Raw genomic sequence first — 22383 nt, 5'->3', positions numbered from 1 at the left:
CTACCAACGGCAGGGCCTCAACGGATGCGGGACCACGTTCAGCAGGGTCGTACCGTGACCTCGCCGGATCTTCTCCTCCTCCTCCTCCTCCTCCTTTCCCTTCTATTTCCTCGCCCTTCCATCGCATCCCCTTCCTCGTGCCCCCTCCGTCCGTTCTGCCTTTCGTTCGTCCTCGTCCTCCGCTGATACCTCTGCAATCCTACGGCTTACCCTTCCCTTCCCCAACCCCCCTTCTTGCTACCCGTCCTCCTTAACCCGTGCGCATGCTACGCCCCACCAATCGTGCAGGATCATATATTCGCCCTCGGGCGCCCCGTACTTCTGGATCGGACATTCCGCGGGCCTGAAAAAGATAAGCGCCCTCGAGGGCTATAATAGTGATAATAAACGTAGATTTCCGCACTGTGCGCAATGATCACTAGAAAAATTTCTTGTATGCTGCGATGAAGGGTTTTATCTTATCGCTAGTTAATTATCTGCTTTGGCAAAAGATGATAAAAGATGCGAGACATTATCACCTTTGTCATTATTGATGGCATATAAGCTTCTTAATCCATCACAAAATCATAACATTTGCCGCGCAATGAACTTATAGCAATGAATAAATAATATATACATACTCATATATTTTTATATTTTTATACAAAATTGAAACTTGTCAGTACGACGAGTCATGCGAGTTGCGTGTATTCCTTCTCTGAAACGCATTTTCATATTTAAGTAACTGATGAGGGTTACGCTTGAAAATGTCTCGGAGAGATCGTGACGCAGGTTTAATTAAATGATTTGCTTTTAACGCGAGACATTATCTTGCGCTAGTCAAATTTTAAACCAACCTACTCTAGTCAGAGTTTATTGGGGTTCTGATTATGACGATCCTATCGGAACTGTTGAGGGCTGTCTTTTTACGCCGAATAAGAAAGAGGCGCTTGAGGGCGCCGAGAAACGAGAGAGACGGCATGAAAAATACGCGGTTCTAGAGAGCCTCTGGAATGAGAGAAGAGAAGACGATGATGGAGAAGATGAAGAAGAAGATGATGATGATGATGATGATGATGAAAGAAAAGGAAAAGAAGAAGAGAGCAGAGGAGGAAATAAAGAGGGGGAAGTTCGTGGAGCCAGTTCGTGTTTCATCTCGTTGAAGAGAGGAAAGAGGCTGTGTGCACGTTTGAGGTTGTAACGGTGGGGATAAAAGGGGTGTCGGAGGAGAGGTGGGGGCATCGAAGAGGGGGCAGGCAGAACTGGCTGGACGATGCAAGAAGCGAAGGAAGAGAAGGCAAAAAAAGGAAAAAAGGTGGGATCCCTTAAAAATTGAGACCCACAGAGGTGGGGATCGGAATTTCGGGCCCCGTACACCGGCCAGTCTCGAGGAGGCCTTCGCGAAGATGAGGTGAGGAGAAAAGAGGAAATAGGAGAGTATACAAGCGCAGGAGGGCACGAGACGGGATCGAGAGGAGGAAGAGAAGAAACGGCGAAACGAGAGAAGGCGGAGAGAAAAAGAAAGAAAGGTGGTGGAAGAGGAATAGAGGAAGAACAGAGAAAGAAGAAGAAAAAGCAGTGGAGGAGAAGGAAGAAGAGGGCGAAGAAGACGAAGAAAGGCATCGTCGCGTAGCCACAGAGAGTGCGCACAGTCCATCGTGTACCCGGCATGGACCGTCAGTACACCCTCTGTGTACTCGTACCGGCACACCAGTACCGTAGCTACGTGGACAATTACCATCATCATCAAGCGCAGCAAGAGCAGCAACGCAAGAATCTGCAACGTCCAACCTATCTCCAGTATCAACAGCAGCAGCAGCAAGAGCAGATCTATGAGAACGTTGTGTCGCAGTATCGCATGAAGATGTGCTATCACAATGACTACGAAAACGATGAGCAGATACAGAAATTCTATTGGGAACAGTGTTACAAGCGCGACGACACTGATGCAACGGCGTATTATTATTGCGAATATGTAAGAATCCACTTGGGAAGAAATCATATATATTTCAAAGTATTCTCCTATCAAATATCGCGTCCTTTCTTCGCTTTAACATGGAAGTGCGAGTCGTATCTCTGTGGATGAATATGCAACGTTTCTCTTTGCAAAATTTTATCGCCAAAGCGTTGAAACTAATCATAAATATTTTTTTCGCGATCAAACTCGATTGTGTGGATATGGTGAAATCGTGCGGGTTCTTCCGGATATTGGAATAATACAGTGATATCAGATGAAATAATCCTGAATACTGCTGATCTAAACCGAAATCGTTAACCATGTTTTCCATCGTTTTATCAAATACAATGATAAAAGTTGTATGCATTTTATTCTAAAGCAAAGACTTTTTTCGACAATCATTCGGAAGAATTCTTGGAAGCTTTCGTGTTAGAAAAAGATATTCTTTTTTTTTTATATATATATATATAGATTCATCTTCTTGGCAAAGATTCTATTCAATTTTTAAATCTAATACACATATATATTTTTCATTTAATATTTAATACTTTAGCGTACACAATATGCACGTGATCAATAAATAAATAAATAATTTAAAATCAACTGTTTGTCCAGTACAAACATGCACAAATTTTTAAAACTTAAATAATCATCATTTGAAAAAATTATACAATTGTAAGAAATTATTTTTTTTGCGATTATTATCTTTTTAAGGCGCCTACTTAATTTGTCTTAAAACATTATGTCAAGAAGTAATGTTTTGCCGCTTAGGATCAATAGGAGAATGAGTGTGTTATGTTATATCATAGAGATACATGCGAAAACCAATCGATGATAGTTGTTTTAAAAAGATCATAAAACTCTTGTGTTATAGGCGAAGAAGGAGATCTATGACGTAAAACAGCAAAGGCTCTGTCTGGCGCAAGATGAGTACAATCACCTCAATAATGCTTTATCCACCCTTGGCGCATCACGTACAAGTTGTGAGTAATTTAAAAAAATAAATATTTTTTTTCTACAATTTTAATTATTTTTTAATGAAAACAAGTTTAATAATTTTTTTCTGAATTAATTAGAAACTTTAATAAGCCGTGCTCACATTACATGTAGCTATCCGTGCAACCATATTTCATCGATAATATGTCGCTATTTAAAAATTTACTAAAACGAAGTTTTATAAATTATGAATTTAGAAATTTATGATAAGCGGCAGTTTCTAGTAATCTCATATTTTTTTAATACACGATTAAATATCTAGTCTAAATAGATTGCAATACAAATATATGTAGGCAAATTATGCGAAAAAGTATTAACGAATATTTCGTGGTTCACAGTATGTTCCAGCTCGAGTTCCTTGAGTACCAAATACGACCCTGACCTGCTCAAGTCCGACGTGGCACTCGCCAGAAGCCGAGTTTCTCGATTAAAACGAGAACTCGAGCAGATTCGAGCGGAGATGAACTGCACGCAACGAGGAGTGGATACTCTCGCCAGGTATAACACGTGTAAACCTTAATCGGCGATCAACCAAGTTTTCATATTATTTTATTTAACTAATTTAACTTTTTTTGATAACAAATAATACTATTTCATGTGCAAATTCAAAAATTTGAAAATATCGGTATTCTCCGGATTATAAGATGTTTTTTTTTTTTTTATCAACCACTATCTATATATATGCTTAATTATTTATAATATGAATAACTTTAACTTTTACCAATTGTTTTCATTTACAGTGTGGAACAAAAATTGAGCGGCCATCATGGCGGATGCTACAATATCACGGAAGCGCAAGCCATCATGACCGAGCTCCGTAATATCCAGAAGTCCTTGAGCTCTGGGGAGAAAGAGAAGGCCGAACTGATGCAGTCGCTGGCGCAGCTCAAAGATGAACTGACAAGGCTGCAATTGTGTGAGGGTAGTCCGGAAGCTAGCACGCTCAGTTTGCCGCAAGAGAAACTTAGCACGGCTTCCCAGACCGATCTGTCGGGTGAACTGGTGCCGATTGGGACCCGATTGGCCGAAATGGCGCGCATGAGATTGCAGTACGATGAGGCGAGAAAGCGGATCCAGCACATTCAACAGCAGTTGGCCGATCTCGAAGAGAAGGTGACGCCAGGTCAAACCGAGAGCGACAAGGACAAACTGCTACTATTCCAAGAGAAAGAGCAGCTGCTGCGAGAACTGCGGAGTATCACACCGCGCACGAGGACGCAGCAAGATATGAAAAAAATCCAGTGCGAGATTCGCAGGCTTGAGCAGGATCTCAACACCGCGTTTGAATTATCGAACAAGACCATAACCGATCGCGTGCGGCTCCACGAGGAAAAGCAGCTGTTGCTGCAGCAACTCAGGGATGCCCTGCGATCAATGGCGATGTTAGAGGGCCAGCTGAAGACACTGAGCGCTAGCACGTTATCGGTGAGCAGCAGCTCCAGCCTCGGTAGTCTCAGTACGACTAGCAGTAAGGGTTCTCTCAGCTCCGGGCTAAGCTTCACGGACATCTACGGCGGTCCACAGTGTCTGGGATCTGCTAATTCGCAGCAGGAACGACCGGTCGATATGGTGGATCTGCACAGGCGTGTCGAGAGATTGTTGCGTGGTTCCGAACAGAACAATCTCGTAGGCACACCCTCGCCCGGTAGATCTCAGCCCAGTCTTTCGCCGAGATCAAGTCTATCGAGTGTGAGCCCGCCGGTGTCGCCTTTATACGAGAACGCACCGATGGGTCCACCGCCTGCCTACGAACAAGTGGAACTGCAGAGGAGGCAGCATCAGAGAGTGGGACCCGTGGCAGTGACGACGACGGCAGTGACAGCTAGTGGTGGTGCAACCGCGTCGCATCTCGACGGGAATCAACTAGAAGACCGTTTGACGGAACTCAGATTCGGTCAACAGCAAGGAGTATCGCAACAGCAGGAGCAAACGTGCTCCTCCAATTCGCAGGATCGCCTGAAGCTTGTGGTTGGTCCGCATCCGCCCATCGAATTGCAGTCGTGCAACATGTCACAGGGCAGTGGCCTAGGCAGGCCTGGCGCGTCCAGTGTACAATTGCTGCAGCTGCAACAAGCGCCGCCACCACCTCAAGAGCCGCCACCATTGTCGCCGATCAGCGAGACGCCGCCGCCCACTGGGATTAGATCAAGGGCCAGCAGTTCTGGTACCAACACTAGATCTGTTTCCGCCGCAGTCTCCGACGAGAGTGTCGCTGGCGATTCGGGCGTTTTCGAAGCATCTAATCGGAAAAGACTGTCCGGGCTCATCTCCGACGTGGACCCATTGGCTTCCGGCGAGATGAGTTTGGAAACTGCGCAGGTGCAGATCAAACTGAGGTACGTTTGTTTCATTGCACGTTCATTCTTTTTATAAATATCACGGATAAATAAAAAATGTCATGTATTTAGAAATATCAAACGTGTGTTAAAAACATACATTTGTTTTGTGGAAAATAAAATTTTTGTTGCATATAGTTATAAATGTTGAGATCATGAATAATAAAAGTTTATGTATATGTTAAAAATGTTATGTAAAAAGAAGTAATTATATGCAAGTAATTATAAAGCAAGTACAAAAAAAGACTTTGATATATTTTCAATTCATCGTTCGATAATATATGTATAGCATTTATGACTTTTTATACATGTTTTTATATCGCAAATTACATTTTGTATGCATCCTTGCGATAATTTGAATATTGGAACAAATTAAAATTTATAATGTTATGCATTTAGGTATTCGGTGAGCGATGGATTGCTTCATGTTGGCATCGAACGCGCGAGAAATCTAGCAGCGCTTTTCATACCCAATAACGCGCAAGTGTGAGTATTCTCAACGAGATTTTTTAAATTATTTTCAAGCGATATATTCCAAGCAATGTTTTACTTTATCATAACAGTTAATAGTCGTACTGTTTATTTCAATTTCTATTCCTCAAAAAATTCAAGACGAATATTTACATTTCCGTACAGTTTAACATACACAAGTATTACCGATAGGTCGAATTATATTTGCGAATGGTGTCTCGCTTCCAAAGATAACCGATTAGATAACTTGATTGTGCAATGTTGAGTCAACCTACTAATAGTTACGCAAATGCATTCTACTTTTGTTTATTCGTCGGATTAGTTGCTTGATCGATCACACTAGAACCCCCAGATACTGCTTTTTTTAAATGAAATTAAAATATAATTATGAAATCCTTGTCGCGTTCATGTTTAGATCATTGACCAGCGAGTACCGCATTCACCTTTGTTATGTAAGGATCCACTTATTATCAGCGATACCATGATGATCTTGCAATCAGCTTTACGGCCACTCGGGAATTTATTGCCGCAGCATTGTGCCTGGCCATCGGCCATAAATTCACAAAACGCAGTACAACGCCTCGATGGATGAAGAAGAGAAGGAGAGAGAGAGAGTTTAATGTATAGTTGCGCGTTTGATTAATGATCTATCTTTCGCATAATGGTGAATCAACATTTTCTAACCCTAAATGGAAAGAGAAGAGAGAAAAAGAAGAGGAAGAGAAAGGAATATAGAAGAAGATGTGATTCTTCTTGCAAATTTTATCCGTTTTCGCTTAACTATAGCCCCCGATTTCGTTAAGCCGTCTTTTTCACGCAAAAGTAACGTTTCTCTTTCGTTTGATATTTCAGATACATCAAAGTCGCTCTGCTGCCGATGCAATTGCCCATCAATCATATGTGTTGCTGCACAAAACCCGTCGTGGATCTACGAAAACCAACTTTCGGCGAGACGTTTCCAATCGCCGTACCGCTCAACAAGTTGTACACGAAGACCCTGCAAGTGACACTTTGGTGCACCGAAGCCGAAAAATGCTTGGTGCGTTTATAGCTTTCTCAAACTTACTCGTATTTTGTAAGTTTTTGCTTTATTTCGAGATTTTATATTCTATTACAACGTCTGATCAGAGTGTACTCTAAATTCGAGGCATATTTAGAGAATCAACACTTCTATTCTTTATTTAGACAAAATTAATAAAATTTAATTTTTTTTTTCGAAATAGATGGTTAAATCATGCTGGACATTAATTTAATTACAGGGTTCTGCACAAGTCTCGCTGGCAGACTTCAGTCCAGAATCTCCTAGCGTGAAATGGTATAATATACTCTCCTTCCGCTTCATGCAACCGTCCGAAACCAATCCCAGTACCAGCGCCAGTAATAGCGCCACCATGAATGTCATCAGGCAAACGAAGCACGATAAACAGGAATCAGACATCTCGATGTATAGAAGCGCACAAAATGCAAAAGAAGAAAGTAGTGACGAGAGTACGATAATTAGCTCTCAGACATCTACCTTGACGAGGAATCAAGGTTGCGATGAGCTACAGACAGCCGTGACGCTGAGACTCGAGGAGCTCGCCAATTGTTTGGGTAGCCCAGAAGAAGAGGATGAGGATGACGGTGACAGCGAAAGCGGAAGCGAGGGCAGCGACGAAGAGGGCATTCTTATGGAGTTTGTAATGGAGGACAATATTCTGGAGGATGTTTTGGAACACGAGGTAAGCAACACTTACTTATTGCTTACACTTCGTTCGTTTTGAAGCTGCATCGAACTTGAATTTTGAATGTGTCTTCTTTAAACTTCTTTCAACAGATCGATTCTAAATTTTATTACACTTTTTTGTCCGATATAAGTTTTTTTTCAATGAATTTCTAATGGTTAAATTTATGGTGTAATAGGAAGATGAAGAACTGAATGAGGAAACGAGGCAAACGCAAGACAAGGAAACAAACACCGAATGCGTATTTATTCCGGAGCAGGGCAAGCAAAGGAAGCTCTCTGCAGCTGGCGTTGTGCCCGGCGCTATTCATGACGACAAGAACTCCATTGTAATCAAGAGGAGTCAGACATTCTCACCGAGCGCGGCCGTCAGCAAAAATCATTATATCTGCCGAGTGAGTTTTAACTAAAGTTTTAACTAAATATAATTTGTGTTATTATATCTTTATTGTTATTTTTAATTGTTTTTCTACAAAATGCCGCAAAAATATTTTAAGTTTTATTTTTTATATATAAGAAACTAAAATTTCCATCATTCATAAACTGTAAATAAATGGTTAAAAAGATACATATATCACACATACATAAATAAATGATTGCTTAATATATCTTATAGCGATTTAAAAAAAATTTAACTGTTAAAAAATTACTGTTTGAATTGAAAAATTGAATTGAGAAATTATATACTTTACTTGTTTTCACCACATCATGATATTTTAAAATGGAAATTTTAGCATCTTGTAGACTCTTTTTATTTAATCTCGTTTATTTATTTATTTAATTTTTTCTTATCTTTGCACAGCTTAATCGTAGCGACAGCGATAGCAGTATGCCGCTTTATCGCAGAGGCGGACCTTTCCAACGAAATTCAGTAGAAAGACGTTCCCTACGATGGCGTCGACCATCATCCGCTCTCAGTTACAAAACTACTTCGAAGAAATCGTCCCATTTGCCGCCCACAATGAGAACATCATTGGATCTTGAATTGGATTTGCAGGCGCAGCACGCTAGACTGAATAATCTCCAAGATGAGCTTAGTAGGTTACGAGAACTGAAGCAACGATTGGAACAGGCACGCGAGAAAGGTGATACCGATCTGGCAACGTGGCTGTTGGAAGATCAGAAATTCCAAAACCTCATGGTACAAGCCGAACATGGCAAAAACGGTAAAAACGCCGAGGAGAAGAAAGTGGAGAAGATGATGAAGAAAACATCGAAAGAAATTTACAAATTAAGGAAAACGAAGGCTGGGAAGGGAAAGCCCGACATCATTTCTTTCAAGTACATAACACAAATTTTATTTTACTCCGATATTGTCCTTCATTATGATTTTATTATATTCTAATAAAAAAAGATAATCTGATTTTTTTTTGTATTGTTATTTAGTACATATTTTTTTAATTTCTTTATTATTTCAAAATAATATAATTGAATATCCAAACATTTAAGTAATATCCAAAGTAATCGGATGATATCCGAAATCAAGTCCGACATTTTAGTTAATGTTCATCAAGAATGAAAAAGATTAAATAAATTCAAATAAATTACGATAAAAATTCTGTGATTTTTCTCGATTGTTTCGAAGACTGTATGAGAAAGAGGAAAAATTACAACATTCATAAAAATCATATTTAATAAGCAAACACTATTTTTTTCTTTTCCAGAGAAAAGATGGCCTTCTTCACGCGGGTGAATTTGAACGTTCCTATTTTGCCACCCGAAGATCTCGGAACCGATAGTACGTGTCCTACGTTATTACACACTCATAGAAGATACGCGTCGGAGCCCGTTAGTACCACTCACGGTATTGTAAATTCGACGATACGGCCGAACAGCATTCCCGGCGCAACCGCGTCGTCCGCCACGAGGAACAACAGCGGAATCGCAGATCGGAATGCGAGCGGAGTTGTCATCACGAATGTTAATGAGGATGAGATCCCGGTGATCAAAAATACCGACAAACCTGTAAACGCTAAAGGTCGGCCAGCGGCGGAATCGAGCGCGCAAAATTCGGAAAACGGCGAGAGCGAGGCTCCATCCAAGTCTACCGAGAAGAACGAAGGCAACGGAGAGCCGGCAAAGAGATACGAATACGTCGTTGATAGGGTTCTTGGCGTAGAGGTTTGAAAACCGAGGAAGATTGCGCGAGGAATATTCTAGGCCCCTGTGCGAATCGCAATTATTGCGTAAATCTGCTTTTTAAGTTTCAAGTAACAAGATAAGAAAAGGCAAAAGAAGAGAGTTGAATCATGGAAATCGCTGCTTCCTAATTCTGAATCCCAGGTGCCATGTGCAGATTGCAAGAATGCGCGCGTCGAAGGAATAAGAGACAAACGTTATCGAATGTGCGCGGAGCTGATACGATCGATCCAGTGTGTGCCAATGCTGCATGCTAATAACAGCCTTTCGATAGATGCGGTAGCGAAAATTGCATGCAAACGCGCAAGCGCGATATGTACATACGAAAACATAAATTATTTAAACGGTACTCCATACATGATAGATTATTTAATTGTTAATTATCCGACTCGTCCGAGTTCATGTCGCGACCGCAATATAATTGCGTATTGTATTATTATTTGTTCCCTTTGTGCGTCGAAACACATGACCCACCGAGCAGCTGGTCTGCGAATCGAAAGTTTAACAAGAAAAGGCTGCGTCTAGATTGGCTGGTGAATTTTGTTCCGATCTCGGTAATGCCGTTTTACAATTGCGTTCAGTTTCTGATTTTGAGCTTCTTATCCAGTGGAAATGTATCCAAGTGTCCTTTACACACTTATCGATTCTAGAGATACGAATCGATCGACAACGTGCCTTATTATCGAATTCGTCGCGCAGAAAAAGTGACTGTGACGATAATACAGGGTATGTGGTATAAATTATCGTGGTATAATTAACGATAATTCCTTGTGCGAGAGGAAAAAATAGGTAAAAGTAAATATGAAATAATTTCTTTTTAAATCGCATATAATTTTTAAAAAATAGTGATTTTTTATGAAATATGAAAGCAATATGCATAACATATTTAACTATATTGATACTGATGATAAAATTATAATGGTTTTTATAAGTTTCGTTAATTAGTGTACCACGATTTGCTAAGTTGCATTCAATAATCTTCTCGTCGCAGAGTAAAGGGAAGAAGCAAACATATATTTGTCCTTTTTTTCCTGATTGGTCAATCAAATGTTACTCTACTCTGATCAATGGATTTTTGAACACAATCCTGAACAGTCTGTATTCTGTAATACTCGTGTTATTGCATCAAAGACGAGCATCTAAATGAAAGCTATAACGATCGAAAATACTCACTGCTATTTTTGCGAATAAGCGACAATTGGAATGTGTTTTTAGGTCCAAGATATGTCCGGTGCTAATGACATTATATAGAAAATAATCTTTTCAAGAATTATGCACACACAGTAGTCGCATCAATAGCCTTGGTCAGCAGATTTTGTTTTATGATGTCGATTTCCTCTGCATCATCATAGCTAAAAAAAAGTTTTAAAACATTTTAAAAGGTTTTATTTATATAATTAAACTTTTTTGAAGATAATGCAGTTTTCTACGTTTGATTCTTATTACTATATTTATTTATCTTATAAAAAAAAATTTATAATTGACAATTCATATAATTGATGCAATTAATACTAACAAGTATTCTAAAAAACACAAGTTATTCATTAAACAAATTGTGCGATCAATTATAACGGTATTTGTATCAGACTCGTAGAGAAAAGAAATTTTGGAAAATAAGTTGACATTTTTAATATCATAATAATTGTTTATTTTGGACAGTCAAAGTCTTTTTAATTCCGCTTTAGATATGATCTATAATTTGTAACAGAGAGAGTGTGTTTATAAAACTTAATATGACACTTATTCTAATATATGTGTGCATATCAAGCGACGCGCGGTAGCGTCACGACGCCAAGTATATAATTGTATAGTTTGTACATCTGTGTGTAATTTTTTAAATGCTTTTTTGTAATATACAACACAGAAAAACTATATATAGAATTCTATTTCGAATTTTGTTGCAAATTATAAGATTATCTAAAGCATATAAAGTAAAGTAGCAATATAAAATTTGGTAACTAAAAACTTTAAACGACGAAATTCTTTAATAATGCACAGTATAAATAAAATATAATATTTTTATTGCATTTGAGGTAAGAAATCTATAATAAAAAAAAAAAATCCAAAATAAGAGCTCGACCGTTCTAAGTCGTTAAAAACTTTACGAGAGAAGTTTCTTCAAGGTAATGGATGCCATATTATTTGTATATTGAGGAGCCCAGTGTACGTTTTGAGAATGGAAATAGAGAAAGGAGGCTTAAAAAGTGAAATGAAACTGGGAGGAATTTGTATATATTTTTGTATATACGCATTTGACGATTATATGCTATGCGCTTATAAATATAATGTATAATTATATATGTATGTATATGTATATGTATATGATACATATATATATACACACACAAGAGAGAGAGAAAAAAAAGGAAGTTTGTAGCCTAGTGATGAATTCATTCTGCGTTATTTACAAATGTATTTTTATCAGTGCGTTCGATTTTACAGAGCGTCTCGTAAACTTGCGGATTCATAATGCGATTTATAAAATTAAACTCAGAAAAAGATATATAAAGATATAAAATTGCCTCAGCACTCATAAATGCTGAATTTATCATGCTCATGTATTTAATTAAAGTTACATATTATTATATTATTTACACTACCACATAGAGCCTTATTGTATCAAAGTAAGTATAATAATAATAATAATAATATCAATAACGTTCATGAGACGTTAATGATACCGCTAAGAGAAATGCTAAATAGACGATAAAAACGTTATTTCATAAAGAGAACATATTCATGTGCAGTTACATATACACATAACATGAGATACAGGTACAGAAGAAACAATCACTATCACAGTTTGATTTGTAAGTAACGGTTCGTATGGTAATGATTAAAAGGACAAAATACAATATATTCTCTTGCCACGTTTATTTGCGTTGAATACCTTTTCTCATATTTGCATCTCTTATTAATCTTCCGCTATCATGGACATGGTGATGGGTTTAATTAGAATACTTGGAAAAATTTAATATATCAAATGTATCCTGAAACCGGAAATTCTCTTGCGAAATGAATTCTTTAAAATCTCGAAGTCTCTTCATCAAGACATTAATTTAATTTTTAATTTTTGTATTATAAATCATATTAAAATTAATGAAATGGAACTAATTACAAGTTTCAAATAAATGGCAAAAAACTTAGTGTGCTCATTCAACTTTAAGCGAATTTCGACAGATTTATAATTATAAAGAGACTTTAATAATAAAAAAAGAAAAAAGATCAAGAGAATCATTCACACAAGTCACAATTTTGTTAAGAAAATTAAAACTATTTAAATACAAAATCGACTATGTGTGCAAACGGTGTGTATAAATAGTGTATAGATAGAATTTATATTCATCTTTATACCAGGTGAAGAAAAAGTATCATTTTTGCGAAAAATGTTTAATTTTCGAAATTTGAGAAAAATATTTTAAATAAAAATTGTATGGTGTTAAGTGGCACATTAAGTAACAATATTAGTGTGATAAATAGCATTGTCAAGTAAAAATCACTTTCGGATAATATTAATATATATAATAATACTAGCGGTACTGTATCTTTTCTCATCATAACTCGGAAAGTACTTAATGGAAAAGAACTTTATTATAATATGTTTTGAAAAGCTTTTAAGGTATACTACAAGAATATCGAATAAAAAATGGGGTTTCCATTTAAGAGTTTAAAGTTGATCTTGAGATCCTTTATAATTGCGTTCAAGATTAAAGTCAAATGAATATCGGCATTTGATGCGTTTGTTTAAACCGTATTACTTTTATATATAACATTTTCCCTAAATGTCTTGTTTTTGAAATATTTTACCGGTTCGATACTTTTTCCTCACCCGTTATATATACACATATTTTACATTTCTCGTAAATACGTAGCGTATGTAATAACATTATCTGAAATATCGCATCATCTGTAATTCAATTATCCGAAAATTTCTATAAACGTCGGTTTTTTTTTTTTTTTTTTTTTTTTTTTTGGATACGCGATTTTCTTCCGCTCTGCATATTTTAAAATTTTATTGCGGTTGTCTCCTTATTCGATGAATGCAATTAATTTTTGCAACCGTAGGTTAGGTAGAATTTATACTGACTCGATATCGACAGTATTCCGTTTTGCCAAATATCGCTACTAGAGGTCAATGCGATCGCTCAAATCACGCACTCTGATGTCGCAAACGATGTATTGAATTCAAATCGTACGTATGAAGCTACTCTCGACCGTTATAATTTACAATCGGAAACCAAAGTATCCCAAAGTTGACGCAAGAAACGATGAGAAATGGAAACGTAAACCTTGGAGAAATACATACTATCATTTTATAAATAACGCGCGCAAATGTAAGTACGTAATTTAGAAACAATAATGAGGGGAGTAGAGAGCCTCTAGGAGAGAGAGGCGCCAATTAGCCTTTTCGTGATTGGCTGGTTGGCGCCTCTCTCTCCTAGAGGCTCTCTAGAGGGGAGAAAATCAAATTGCATTCGTTTATACTTGTTGACAGTTACAGTAGACCGAGAGTACAAAAAGAAAAGCTCTTTTCGTATGTGTCGTGTGTGGATAAATATAAAATTTTGTTATTTAGCTGAAACTACAGGGGTGCATTCCGTATTAACGTCCGGACGACAACTTTTTATCAAAAACCGTTCCGTTTACCAGGGTGTAACGTCATAACTGCGTTCCGTTTGCACAATTTCCGAACGTCCAGGCGACAACTTTTCGTCGTACTTAGGACTCCGACGAAAAACGTCACGCATAAGCAAAACGGCGTGATGTAATAAAGCGCGACGGTCAAATATATGTAGATTTGAGACAATCTCGGTGTGTGACGTCACACCTCCTCTGGACGAATATTCCGGTATACGGAACGTACCCCAGGAGCTATGTCGAAAGAATCACCGTATCTTGAATATAAGTTTCCTAAGCAGTTGGATAAATTTTCCAAGGAGAAGATGGAGCTGGAAACAAAGTTGGATGAGAAAAAGAAGGAACTTCAAGAAAAACAAATGCAAAGAAAGATACATGAATTACAGGATAAAATCAGAGAATTTTCTCAAATGGAAACTCAATTAGAAGAAAAAACACGAAGATTGCAAACATCCAATAAGGAGAGAGATATACTTGAGAAAGAACTGATCGCTACACGATCAGAACTGGCGGGCATTAAACGGACGTTAGGTAAAATTTTATAATAGTTATATCTAAATAACATCTAATTACATATATAGAATTTATGTAATACTAAATTCATGTTTGTGGAAAAAAGTTTATGTGGTCCACAATTGTTCTAAACTTATGTATCTCTTGGATTAGAATTAGAACGGCAAGAGAGAAAGGAGCTAGAGATTCACGCACTTGGATTAATAAGAGAAGCAAAACGTAAATGGGAAAATGCGGAAAAGGATAAAATAGCACAATTAAATCAACATATCGCAGCACAAACTGTAAAAATTACATCGCTATGTACAACTAATAATGAAATAAGCTCGCAACTACAAAAAGCAGAGTGCGAACTGCAAACTGCGAATGCAGAATTGGATAAATTGCGTGTGTTTCAAGTGAGTAATGTAATAATATACAACATAATGTAATGACATGGGATGAATATGATATAATTGTCAATCAAATTATATTAGTAATTCCAATAAAGATAAATTATAAATGGGATAAATGAAAACAATTACTAATGCAAAATTTCTAATATCTAATATATAATTTCTAGACACAATATAAGGAATCTTTAGCGAAAACACGAGAATTAAATAGACAAAGCGTTCAAGGTGTTGAAATTAAATTAGAGGAAATATCTGCACGTGCTCATAATCAGCTGGCTGATTTACGAGCGAAATTAGATTTTGAAGCGGCGAAAAATACAGATCTTGAGACTAGGTTACGCAATGAGCAAGATTCAAATCACTGTCGCGAGTCAAGATTAAATGTTGCCTTAGAACTTGCTCAAAATGAATTAAAAGATTGTCAAGAACAATTGCGTACTATACAAGCTACGTTACCAGCAAGAGATGCTGAAATCCAAACTTTACGTAAACAACTGCAAGAGAGAGCAAGACAGATAGACGATCTAAAAACATCTGAACAAACACTCACAAGTCTACAAGAACAATTGGAAAGAATGAATCTTGAAAACGAGCAATTAAAACAGCAATTGGAAGTGAGTATCCAAATACTTTATAAACAATCAGTACAATAACATTTTTCTTTATTTAAATCATTGCTTGTTAAAGGTTACTAGGTCTGATCTAAATGAAACTATGATGAATTTGGAGCAAAGCGAGGCACTTGCTTTAAATTTAGAACAAGCAGCGCAAGATAAAGTTACATTACAAAAAAGATTACAAGACTCCTTGAACAAAGAAGGTAAACAATCTTATAGAAATAATTAAATTTAATAATTTTTTTTTATACTGTTTTCTTATTTAATTGCAGAAGAACAATTGCGTAAGGTTTACAATTTAGAGGAATTATTAAAACGTTTGGAACATAGCGTTACAAAATTGGAAACAGAAAATGCTAATCTTAAAGAATTAGATCAGGCACAACCACAAGTTGCAACTTGTGCAGCAATTACTGATGCCATAAGTACAAAGATTGTTCATCGGCAAGAGAAAATAGAAAAATTGGAACAACAACTTCAAGCTTTAAGAGAAGAAATGACAGCTGAAAAACAAACAGCGAAACAAGCTCAATTAGCTCTATGGAAGAAGGAAAAGGAATTATCAGATGTTAACTTAGATAAACGAATAGCTCTGAGAGAAAGTAAAAGAGCAGAGGATAGAATCAAAATATTGCAGGAAGATAAACAGAAATTGCAAGAAAGATTAAGCAGTAAAACAAAGGAAGAAGAAGAAAATCTTAAAAAATTATTGAATGAATTAGATATTGCAAAAGTGTCATTGAACAATGTTACAAAAGAAGCATCTAGGAATAAAATGCAGGCAGATTCAGCACAAAGGGTATATATATATATATATATATAATATTATTAGATTATTTATCATATATTTTAAAATTATTTATTGTATATATTATTTTCAAAAATTATTGGAAATTTTATTAAAATTTCTTATATATTTTTAATATAAATTAATGTTTTTCTCATTTTCTATTTTCTATATATATATATAAAGAATACATATGTCTCTTTCTCATGAAAATTAGCTTCTATAGGGGAAAAAAAAAAATAATAATAATATATATATATATATTTTTTTTTCCCTATAGAAGCTAATTTTCATGAGAAAGAGAAATATGTATTCTTTATATATTTTTATATTCTTCAGGCCTTGACCCAAGCTAATCATCAAATCGAGGAACTTCAATCTTCGAGCGTATCATTACGTAGAGAATTGGACACGGTTCGTAAGCAAATGCGATCGAATCAAGATCGAGTCGATACTTTGAACGCCGAGAATAGACGTTTGACGCAAATAGTTGCTAAACATAACGGAGAAAAGACTGAACTCGAGTCTAAAGTTGTCAAATTAGAGCAAGATATTAAAGGCTATGAATTAAATATTGAACTCTTAAAGGAGACTTGTACAGTCTTGGAGGAACAGTTGACGGACTATGAGAGATTAACAAGCGATCACGAAACGCGCGAGAATATGCTGATTCAGGATAAAATGAAATTGCAAAAAGATCTGGAAGCCGCCGAAACAAAAGTACGCGAGGCATGTACTGCACAAAACGAAGAGAAGACGCGAAGATTAGCTGCCGAACGTAATGTCGAGCAATTAGAATCCGAGACAAGTGACATAGAGAGCGAAAGAAACAGTCTTATCGCTCAGACAAAACAATACAAGAAACTCGCTCAAGAGCTTAGTGCGCAAATAGAAGAGTTTACAACAAAGTGCGGTGAAATGGAGTACGATCTCTCGGAAACGAGTCGCGCTTTAGAAGCCGCTAAAGCAGAATCGAGAGTCGTGAAAGAGGAAAGCAGTGAATACTTAACGAGAGTGCACGAATTGAAAGAAGCGAATTTTGGACTTATGACCGATCTACAGAGTAGCATGGATCAATGTCAAGAACTGAGATCGAGGATAGTAGAATTGGAGAATGTCTTGGAAGAAATGAGACAGTTTTATCAGGAGAGAGAAGTAAAAGCTGAAGGTACTCGACAACAGCAGACTAAATTAATCGATTATTTGCAATGGAAATTGGATAAATGTGATAAGAAGAAAAAGACTATATGCGACAAAATACTCGGCAAGCAAAAGGAAAATATGCCTCCTGTGGGTACAAGCATGCCTGTGGGATATCGTGAATTGGAGAATCAACTAGCTAAAGAACGAGCGAAGGTGAAGACATTGACGGATCAATTATTAATTCAGAAAGCTAAAAGCACTTCTATCTCTGCATCTGCACCTACCTCCCCTACAGCACCTATAGAATGCGAAAGCAAGAGGATAAAAGATGTCACAGAATCTGGCAGTTCATCATTTATCAGACAATTATCTCCGCAAAGGATAGGATACAACAATCCACATAGATTCAATGTAGGATTACCTATGCGCGCAGGAAAATGTGCGGCATGTCCGAAGACTATACAGTTTGGAAGACGCGCTGCGACTTGCAGCAAGTGTCAAATCGTGACGCATTTGGAGTGCGCAGTGTCTGTACCTGTGACTTGTGGTTTACCGAAGGATTTTTCCAATTATTATCCCAAAGTTCTTGGAGACAGCAATGAGAGTTTATCGTCAATAGGAGATAGTGTTCAAACATTGGCGATAGATCAACCAGACAAACCGGAAGATATGGTAAGAAATCAATACTTTATTACTAATATTTCTCTCATTACTTTTACAATATATTGTGTATTTACTTATGTATATAGAATTTGCAAAGTGTAATAAAGTGTAACGAAAATGAAAGTTCCATGGAAGGGTGGGTGAAAGTACCTGGTAGATCGAAATCTTGTTGGGAGAGAAAATATTTAAAGTTGGAAGGATTATGTTTGTGCGTCTACGAACATCAACCATGTTCAGGAATGATACCGATCAACCGTTTAAATTTAACGGAAAGCAATGGTTTTAATGTTTCCGAGACGGTACAGCATCCTGATATACCAGGAACGGCAAAATCTGATGTCCCATTTATCTTTAGAATCGAATCGAATTCCGCAACGACTTGTTGGCCTTCATCTAGAATGGACATTATGGCTCTGAGTCAAGCTGACAAGAGAAATTGGCTTAAAGCTCTAAAGGCTTCTACCAGTCAAAATTCATATACTATACCCAAATATAAAAAGTATCAAACTATGCTCAGATTAGAAAAACATCAAGTGAGTAATGCGTTGAGATAAATGATAAATATATCATTACAAAGTAAAACACAAAAAAATTCTTATTTATTTTTTATTTTATTTATTTATTTTTTATTATTTATTTATTTATTTATTTATCTTTTTATTATTATTATTATTATTATTATTATTATTATTATTATTATTATTATTAACTCCATTTTCAGTTGGATTTGAACTGCGTTGTTGACTTGGGTATAGAAAATGCACTTTTGCTGGGCGCGAAAGAGGGCCTGTTTTCATATTGCGCCTCTAAATCTCAAACGCTCACTACTATACGCGGGGTCAAGCAAATACATCAGCTTTCTTTACATGACCACTTGGATCTGGCTTTAATGATAGCCGGTGAATATAGAGAATTGGTGTACTGCAACTTGCGACTGTTGAAGAATAACGCATTAGCCGCCGATTGTTCTAAACCAGCGATTAATACGAAGAGCGTATTATCTACTTCCGATAGTTGCCATTTGTATCAATTACAAGGCGAGATATTATGCACCGCGACTGCGTCTCATGTAATGTATGTAACATTCATTAGTTAGCAAGTGTGTGATAATGCAATTTTTTAGAAATTGTTATTGATGCAGATTATTAAAATGGAAAATCGAAGAAGATTCGGGAAAATTTGTCGGTCTTCGCGAGCTTGAAACCCAAGAACCTTGCAGTTGTGCCATATTTACGTCGAATCTTCTTATTATAGGATGTCACAAATTCTTCCAGATTGATTTACAAACTTATAGTGTAGATGGTAAGCAAATGTGAAATATACGTGATATATTTATATAACATAATCTTAATAAAAACTTAAAATTTTTATTTTTTACGTGATTTTTACGAGTAATGTATAATCGTGTAATACTCTTGTTTTTATCAGAATTACGAAATTGGTAATTAAAAAATTCATAAATCAAATCAATTTTTAATTATTAAGTATACTAAGCTTTAATTCATAATTCAAATTTGATTCGTGAATTGCACCGGCTTTAATTCATCATTTAAATTTGATTCGTGGTTTAAAGCCGGTATAATTCACAAATCAACTTTGATTCGTGATTTAAAGCCGGAAATCAATTTTGATTTGTGATTTAAGAGTTTGATCAAATTGATCAAATAATGCTGCGCTGCAGCGTGCACGGGATTGATCGACTTAATTGTTAAATAACTCAATGAATAATGACCAGAGAGAAAAGTGATAGAGGAGCTTTCTCAAGATTTTACCCTCTTTCACCTCCTCAAAGGTCAATTATGAGTTTTGGGACACCCTGTATATACCATAATTCAATATGCACTTATGGTTTACTTTAGTTTCAATTTACAAATTAATATTGATTTGTGAATTAATAAAGCTGTGTAAATCAGAATTCAATACTGATTTGTAAATTATACAATTATATAATTATCAATTTTAAATCACAAATTAAAATTGATTTATGAATCATATCGGCTTTAAATCACAAATCAAATTTGAATTATGAATTAAAGCCATTGCAATTCACAATTCAAAATTAATTTGTGAATTAAAATCTGTGTAATTCACAAATTTGAATTATGAATTAAAGTTTAGTATAATTAATAATTAAAAATTGATTTATGAATTACTTCTGGATTAGATTAAAAATTGATTTTATTATTTGCAATCCTAGTTTTTATTTTAAACAAGAGATATAATTTTGTAAAAGAAATAATATATTAAACACATACATATAATTATATAATTTACAGAATTCCCAGAAGAGGACAATAGCTCTGTTAAAGCAGCGCTTACGGGTGCAGCTAAACTTGGCATATTTCCAGTTTGCGTTTTGAATATTTCTAATACACGCGGTACAGCAGAGCTTCTATTATGCTATAATGAATTTGGTGTATTTGTGGATGAAAATGGTAGAAGAACTCGCGCCGTTGATCCAGTATGGAATCATTTACCATTCGCTTTTGGTAGATATTGTTTCAATTATATAATTGTAGATCAATCAATAAATAATTCTGTCTAATAAAACTTTATTTTATTTTTTCAGCATTCTGCAATCTATATTTATTTATTATTCATTTCTCGTCTGTCGAGATTGTAAAACTCGATGCAGAAGCATACAATTCATCGGAAAAAAGTCCCGAACGTATGTTAATCGAACTGTCTAGTCCACGTTATCTAGGTACAGCGGGCTCCAAAGGAATTTACGTAGCAACTATAAATTCTTATCTTGAATTGCTGAAAATTAACGGTTTTTCTAATATGCCAACGATGAACGGTAGTTTAACAAGTCTGGACACATTGTAAGTCTTTCTTTTCTTTGATATGAAATTATTGATGCAGATAAATTGAAATGATTCATTCAATATATTATATAGTTTGTTATAATTATATTTATTTTTACAGAGCTCAAGAAGATGAAAGTAGCTCGGAATTCAGTTTCACATCGAGTTTAATGGAGGCTTTAGATGGACAGGGAAAAAAGGTACACTTTGGCGGAGTGCACAAATATTGAAGTAGGTCTTGTAATCTATTTGATTTAATTTCATATTACTATTTTTTGGTTTATTAGAAATTAGCAATTTGTGTATATTCATATGACAGCAATTATTACGAAAAAAATATCATTTCTATTCTATAGAAAAAGTAAGAGACAAATAGAATAATATTAAATTTAAAATTATACTCTTATCATGTTTCTTTTTAACAGAGAACTTGAATGCATAAAAAAATAGAGACAAACGTGTCATGATGAAGATCTCAAATATTCTTGCCACGTTATTAACTCTCTGATCAGTTAATCGAGTTTATTTTTTATATGTGCAACTGCCAGTGTTAATTAATATAATAATTTATTGATTCATAAATAAATAAGTTTATATATAAAATTATTATATGTACTTATTTTTTTATAAAAGCGTTTGAAGTATTCGCAATAAACAAAAACAAAAAAAAAACGGTTAAATGGTTTGACAAAGTTTGCATTGAATGCATTCAGCATATCATAAGTGTTCACAAAAGGCTGAAGATTAAAAAACATGTGTGACATTTAATTATAAAATTAAATTTCGCATTTAATTATATCATTAAACTCTATTTCTTATATATTCTAATAACTTTAGTTTCTTCTAATATAATCCATAAGAAAATCACAAGAAAATATAAAGATAATTTTTATTTACATATATAAGAGTAAACAACTGTGTACTTAAATGTATTGTATTATATAAATTAGTATATATACATTAGTGATAACAGCACCTAATATTATATTTTCTTTATGTATATTAAGAAAACTTTAATATTTTTATAACTTTGCAAAAATAGAAAATGTGAAGACAAAATAAAAAATATATAATAACCCAGTAAGCAATTTGATAACAAATTGTTGCCAAATTGGCATCAAATTTGTTATCAAATTGCTTACTGGGTTAACTTGGTAACAAATCCAATGCCATCTGTGTCCGCAGTAAGCTTGTGTTTTGGTGACAAAGCTTGCTGATA

The 22383-nt window shown here is 35.5% G+C and overlaps 2 protein-coding genes across 3 annotated transcripts; both read left to right on the top strand.

Moving 5' to 3' along the window:
* The first annotated feature begins 1248 nt into the window (after positions 1–1248).
* Kibra (WW and C2 domain containing protein kibra) lies at positions 1249–12458 on the top strand. Its single transcript, XM_070293936.1, has 10 exons — positions 1249–1954; positions 2811–2919; positions 3271–3430; positions 3673–5268; positions 5668–5754; positions 6592–6778; positions 6999–7460; positions 7642–7857; positions 8265–8743; positions 9127–12458. The coding sequence occupies exons 1-10, from the start codon at positions 1649–1651 to the stop codon at positions 9587–9589; spliced, it is 4065 nt and encodes a 1354-aa protein (XP_070150037.1). The 5' UTR covers positions 1249–1648; the 3' UTR covers positions 9590–12458.
* A 1614-nt stretch (positions 12459–14072) lies between these two features.
* Positions 14073–21933, top strand: LOC138932477 (citron rho-interacting kinase). 2 transcript variants are annotated; one of them, XM_070294370.1, is made up of 13 exons: positions 14073–14770; positions 14906–15150; positions 15315–15761; positions 15835–15967; positions 16037–16563; positions 16891–18366; positions 18444–18890; positions 19079–19431; positions 19499–19659; positions 20634–20846; positions 20927–21182; positions 21286–21395; positions 21590–21933. In XM_070294370.1, the coding sequence occupies exons 1-12, from the start codon at positions 14476–14478 to the stop codon at positions 21392–21394; spliced, it is 4662 nt and encodes a 1553-aa protein (XP_070150471.1). In that variant the 5' UTR covers positions 14073–14475; the 3' UTR covers position 21395; positions 21590–21933. The 2 variants fall into 2 exon arrangements, with proteins under 2 accessions (XP_070150471.1, XP_070150472.1); XM_070294371.1 differs by lacking the exon at positions 21590–21933 and having other exon boundaries at positions 21286–21534.
* The last annotated feature ends 450 nt before the right edge of the window (positions 21934–22383 follow it).

Source organism: Polyergus mexicanus, unplaced genomic scaffold (genome assembly GCF_030449975.1).
Source record: "Polyergus mexicanus isolate NDT 795.1 unplaced genomic scaffold, iyPolMexi1.0 SCAF_4, whole genome shotgun sequence".
Taxonomy (NCBI): Eukaryota; Metazoa; Arthropoda; class Insecta; order Hymenoptera; family Formicidae; genus Polyergus; species Polyergus mexicanus.
This window is presented reverse-complemented; position numbering and strand designations above follow the sequence as displayed.

Bases quoted from the DNA above. Each gene is read 5' to 3' on its own strand.
- LOC138932477 (XM_070294370.1), top strand. From the start codon at position 14,476: ATGTCGAAAGAATCACCGTATCTTGAATATAAGTTTCCTAAGCAGTTG. The intron at 14,771-14,905 runs GTAAAATTTTAT...CTCTTGGATTAG, and splicing joins GGGCATTAAACGGACGTTAG to AATTAGAACGGCAAGAGAGA. The intron at 15,151-15,314 runs GTGAGTAATGTA...TATAATTTCTAG, and splicing joins ATAAATTGCGTGTGTTTCAA to ACACAATATAAGGAATCTTT.
- Kibra (XM_070293936.1), top strand. From the start codon at position 1,649: ATGGACCGTCAGTACACCCTCTGTGTACTCGTACCGGCACACCAGTAC. The intron at 1,955-2,810 runs GTAAGAATCCAC...CTTGTGTTATAG, and splicing joins CGTATTATTATTGCGAATAT to GCGAAGAAGGAGATCTATGA. The intron at 7,461-7,641 runs GTAAGCAACACT...ATGGTGTAATAG, and splicing joins AGGATGTTTTGGAACACGAG to GAAGATGAAGAACTGAATGA.